This window comes from Clarias gariepinus, chromosome 2 (assembly GCF_024256425.1).
Source record: "Clarias gariepinus isolate MV-2021 ecotype Netherlands chromosome 2, CGAR_prim_01v2, whole genome shotgun sequence".
Classification (NCBI taxonomy): Eukaryota; Metazoa; Chordata; class Actinopteri; order Siluriformes; family Clariidae; genus Clarias; species Clarias gariepinus.
Genome location: NC_071101.1, coordinates 40,561,387 through 40,567,075, shown reverse-complemented (window position 1 = coordinate 40,567,075; position 5,689 = coordinate 40,561,387). Strand labels below are relative to the sequence as shown.

Below are 5,689 nucleotides of genomic sequence, written 5' to 3'. Positions count from 1 at the left end.
TCAGGGACTTGTCTTCTGCTTTTTCTTACAGCCTTGACATCTTTCAGTAATCGTGTTATCGCCACATCTTCCTCCTAAAGAGAAAAACCTCAGAAATCACACATATAATAGGAAATAAAAAAGATACTGCTGGCCCTATAGCTTCTTGGTGTACTCTCAATCAGTACACCACACAGGACTAAACCATTTTTGAACATTCACACTAATGGACATTTGTCTCTTTGCACTCATTCTGGACATTCATGGACACTTATGGACACTGGACACCTGCACATTCATGCACATTTACATATTTCTGTTTTATTTCTTGGCTTGTTGCACATAAGTCACTTTAAATAAGACACTTTTAAGCATATTTGAATATTTTCTATTGTATTTCTTTTTTATTCATATTTATTTCCTATTAATAATCTTTTATTTTTAAGGTCACGGGCGGTCGTTTGAGCATTTCACTGCATATCGTACTGTGTATGACTGTGTATGTGACAAATAAAATTTTCATTTGAATTTACAGATTTGCCATTATTGAATCTCAAATTTGTTTGTGTGTGTGTGTGTGTGTGTGTGTGTGTGTATGAATATATATACCTCTGCATCTCCAACAAATAAATGCCACTATCACCAACAATACCACTGCCAAAATGCCTGCAATAAAGCACACCAAAAATGTAAATAAATGTAAAAATAGGAACGAGTTTTATTGTGTATTTAAAAGTAAAAAAAAAAAAGGCACCTAGAGGGAGGCTGTTGTGCATTTGACCTTTATCTTGTTTCGGTGTTGTTGAGGATAATGCAGGTGGAGAGTGTGTTGTTTTACTATAAGGCTGCTCTGATGTAAATGCTGTGTCTGTTTTCCTCAAGTGTGTCGATGTTTCTCTTCTTCCTATATAAAAGACTAAATTTATTTAAACTAACAACTGTTTTATCACTGTTAGTAATACAGCATATGACACTGGAGTAAAGCCTGCTCACGGTCATTAATATGAAATGCACCTTTGACAGATTGTTATATCTTTTTATAAATGAAGGATTTACAAATGACTTGAACATAAACTGGCCAACAAATTGAAATTGACCTAAATAAGTATTTTTAAAGACTTATTTCAATAATTGTTAGCTGACCTAAAGACTGCATTTCTCAGTGTTAATCTCAAGCAAAGTCCTTTTCCAGTGACTAACATTTCTGTTGGGGTGAGATTATATTATGACCAGTGTTGGGGGACGGTACTTATTAAAGTAGCCTACATAGTCAATTACATTACAAAATTACTGTCTTTAAAAAGTAATCAGTTACATTACAGCGTTACTTTCTGCTAAAACTAACTAGTTTGAGTACTTTTCCATTGCAGAAAATGAAAACTCCTTTGTGATTCATGTTGTTTTAGTCAAGACCTTCATAATTATTCTACATTCATCGCTCAGTGAAGTTTGGTTCGTAATCTGTTAACTACTAATACCAATACTGCTGTGATTAGGTTTTATAGTCAAACCACATACAGTAGGTGAGATGGGGGTATAATAGCAGGAATAACTGAAGGGGGCGGGTTATCGGAGGCGGGGCTTGTAGGACGTCTTTCACACACACACACAAACACACACACACTAACGGATTGGGAATCACTGCTGTCTGGCTCATGGATTACATAAATTGTCTGAATAACGGATTACATTTTTGAAAATGTAACTAAAAAACTGAATACTTAAATTGTGGACCTAACGTGTTAGATTACTTGTTACATCAAAAAAGTGGGAAGTACTCTAACGCGTTGCACCCAACACTGATTATGACTTACTTTAGATCATTATAACAGCTCACTTTATAACAGCTCACTATAATTGCTCAGTCTGCTTCTGCTCTGTCTGTATCACATAGTGGCAATGAGGGGGGCAATAGTTTTCCAAATAAAAGTCAAATTGGGAAGAAATGCTTTTTTGTAATGTGGCTTAGACATGGCAATTGGTCTAAAAAGAAAATAAGACTAAATGTAACACACTTTTTAGCATTTACTAATGTTTATCTTGACTTATGTCAGTTGTAATGAAACTTGCTGTTTACCTTGGTCCAGTGCGGAGGTTGATGCAGGTGGAGAGTGTGTTGTTTTACTCTGACGCTGTTTTGATGGAGGTTTTGTCTTTGTTTTCCTTCGTGTTGATGTTTCTCTTCTTACTACAGAAAATGCAAAAATGATTACAACTAATAAATATCACTATTAGCGATATTCATTAGTTGTACATGCACCGGAGTAAAGCATGCTCACAAACAGTGATGAACAAGTGTACCTTTAACAGATAGTCTGATATCTCTGCTATCAGCCTGTACAGAACATCTGTAGACTCCCTGGTCCTCTTCAGTCAGGTCTGATATGAGTAGAGAGACGTTTCCTGGAGAGTTGTTACTGACCAGTTTGACTCTGTTTCTGTGATGTCCAGTCTGTTTAGGGTAAATTTTCTGATAGTGATTGTTTCTGTAAAAATCCCATTTTAGATCCTGTGGTTTGTCCTGTATGTCAGTGCAGACGCAGGGCAAAACTACAGACTCTCCTGTGAACACAGTCACACGCTCTACCTCTGTCTTCTTCACCAGCTCACAGCCTGTAAACATAACATTTACAGTTGATAACAGAAGTACTGCCATTATTAATATTTCCTGCTTGTAAATAACAAAATTTTCTACTAAAAACCAGCAGAAATTTTAAAGGATATCACCTGTTATTTTTTATTTTTTTTTATATAAATCTAATATCAGGACTCTGATACCCAATACTGAATCAGAACTGACTTATTTTTCATTTTAATACCTACAAAATAATAAACTTTTAAATTGGTATTAATTGTTGTATTTCAGCAAATGGTGTTCTTTCCTTCAATTAAAAATTAAACTTAAAAAGTTATGATATACACCTTGCATGAAAAACGATAAATTATTATATCTGTATTTATGCTCCGTAATTAACATAAACTTCTATAGTGTAAAATAAAGACAAATTAAAAAAAAAAGGTGACCATGATATCTCCTGAAGCCTTTGTTTAATATTTATGTAGATTTATATCAGGTGTCATACCGGGATTATCAAAGTATCATACAGCTTTCTAAACACTACACTACAATGAATCACATATTAGACTGAAAAATATGTCCAGACCAATGTGATAGGATTCAGTTCAGTCTGATACCCAAAGTCAGTATTTATTGTAATTCAGACTGTAACTTGATACTGATGTTTCACAATGTAAGACAGGGATTTCTTCTCCTTTAGTGATGGTAACCAGAATAAACATTTAAGCTATTTATAAAGGCCTATCTAATTAGCTTGTACATTTATTATCAACTCTTTTTATGTATTTAAATACTTTACCATCAACATAAAGCTTGATGTCTCTGTATTCCTTCTCAGTGCTGCACTTGTAGTTTCCCTGATCCTCTACTCTCAGGTCAGATATGAACAGAGACAGATTAGCAGGAGAAATCTTATTAAACAGCTGAAGTCTGCCACGGTAGTGCTCATCATTTAACACTTCTGTTGCATTTCCTGTTCTGTAGGTCCACCAGGTGAGTGTTTGAGGTTTGGTGTTCAGGTCAGAGCAGGAGCAGGGTAACAGCACTGAATCACCTCTGCGTCTTATTTTATGTCCTACTTGATCATTATCAGCAGAGAGAGCGCAGCCTACAGAAACAATACAAAAAAAAAAATGTTTTTAGGAAAATCCTTATTCTTTAGGCCAACTCATTACAAAGTTTAAAAAATGTGTTTGTTTTACTGTAAATCACAATATATTAATATTAGTTCATATAAAAAATACATTTTCAGATAACTCAAAGCATCCAGTAATCAGATAATGATGTTTAGTGTTATTTATGATTCTTCAAGGTTTACCTCTGTCAATATAAAACCAATGACTGATGGGGAGGACAAAAACAATAAAGTAGCTACAGAAATTCCAGAACAGGTTTATTTAATCATGAAGAAGTTTATTTAAAGAAACAGAGTCAGTAGTGGAACATCATGAGATGCACTAAAACACCTAATATCTTGGTTCTCAGCCCTGTTTCTAACTACTATGCGTGTTACACAGTCTTGTGGACATGTGTGTATTAATTTGACTTCTTGACTGCACATGTAGTTTTTCAGCTGTGGGAGACACCATGGTGTATGTAACTAAAAATACAGCCCACCTGGAGAGAGTAATACTATATTATAAAAACAATTTTAAGGTGTAATTCATGAAGTGAAAATAGTTGTCACCAAGAGAAAGACAGGATATAAGGTGTAAAATTCACATGCATCTATTTATAGTCTAAACAAGAATGAAGAAGTGCAAAGGTTAACAGCCCTAAATAAGTACATTATTAAAGATGTAGGGTTACCTTGTATATAAAGATTACTGCTTTGTTTGCAAGATTTAACTAGAATTACATGCTGGTGTTGAAATTCAGTATTTTAGTATCATTGCATTTATAAAATATAAAGTAATAATTAAATATTTCCATTCAATGTGTTCATCTCTGTATTAATATTATAAGACTGTAGTAAGTAAAGTTGTTGATTAAAACTCTAAATGAACAACATTTGTCAGTGTTTGGTTTGGTTGTTCAGGAACAGGGCTGAACTACGGCCTACTGTAAACCCAGTCTGGACAGAAAGCACATGAACTAAACACAAAGCAGCTAAACTAAGAACTGGCTAATATTCTTTCTCCCTTCTGTAATAGAAAATAGAAAATAACTTCACTCACCTGCAGCCACGTGAAACACGACAGACACAAGATACAAGCACTTCATCATTACTGAGTCTTCTACACACAAACACCAATATCTCACATATAAATCCACCCACCCACATACATTTACATGCACACACACACACACACACACACACACACACACACACACACACACACACACACACACACACACACACAGAGCCTGACTGTCACTTGTTAATTTGGTTTTCAGGAAACCACAACAATCGCTGTCAGTTCCCTTTTTTTGGACAATCTTTTCATCACTATTTTTATACAGTATTTATATATGGTCTATATACTATAAGGTGTTGGTTTTATATTACTTCATAGAATTGTTATCTTGAGTAAGGTTTTTTTTGTACTGTAAGTAAACAAAAAATAACTCTCATATATTCTAGATCCATTACCACATAAAGTGAAATACTTTAAGCCTTTTTCGTTTGAATTTCAATGATTACAGCTTACAGCTCATGAAAATAAACAGTCCAGTATATCAAAATATAATAGAATAATAGAATAGAAAGAATATTTTCTAAAATCAATCCATCAATAATAAAAAAAAAACAGATTTACAATACAGAAATCTTCAGCTTCTTAAAAGTTTGTTTATTTATGCACTTAACACGTGATCAGAGCTGGTCTTGGCCTTACTCAATGATGAAGAGCTTGTAAGGCCCTCTGGCGACATCTACTGGTTAATCTTAGATATGTTCGGTTTTATTGCCTTTCACGTGCCCTTGTTCGACGCCAGTTAAACAGATGTAAAAAAAATATATCCTAATGTAGGGAGTGAAATTTAAGATTAAAAATAAATGTTCTATGACTTTAAATAAGATGTAGAGGTAATATCGCGAGAACAGAGATCCGTGTTGTTGGACTCGCGGGAGAACCGTTTGGTTCGGTTGTTGAGAGAGAGAGAGAGAGAGAGACATGACGCGCACCTTGT

The 5,689-nt window shown here is 34.4% G+C and overlaps 1 protein-coding gene across 1 annotated transcript; it reads right to left on the bottom strand.

Moving 5' to 3' along the window:
* LOC128518093 (junctional adhesion molecule-like) lies at window positions 1–4,850 on the bottom strand. Its single transcript, XM_053491238.1, has 6 exons — window positions 4,735–4,850; window positions 3,357–3,665; window positions 2,281–2,592; window positions 734–895; window positions 589–645; window positions 1–74 (listed from the first exon to the last, which is right to left on the bottom strand). Exons 1-6 carry the CDS (start codon window positions 4,781–4,783, stop codon window positions 1–3), a joined length of 963 nt encoding a protein of 320 aa, XP_053347213.1. The 5' UTR covers window positions 4,784–4,850.
* Between the last annotated feature and the right edge of the window lie 839 nt (window positions 4,851–5,689).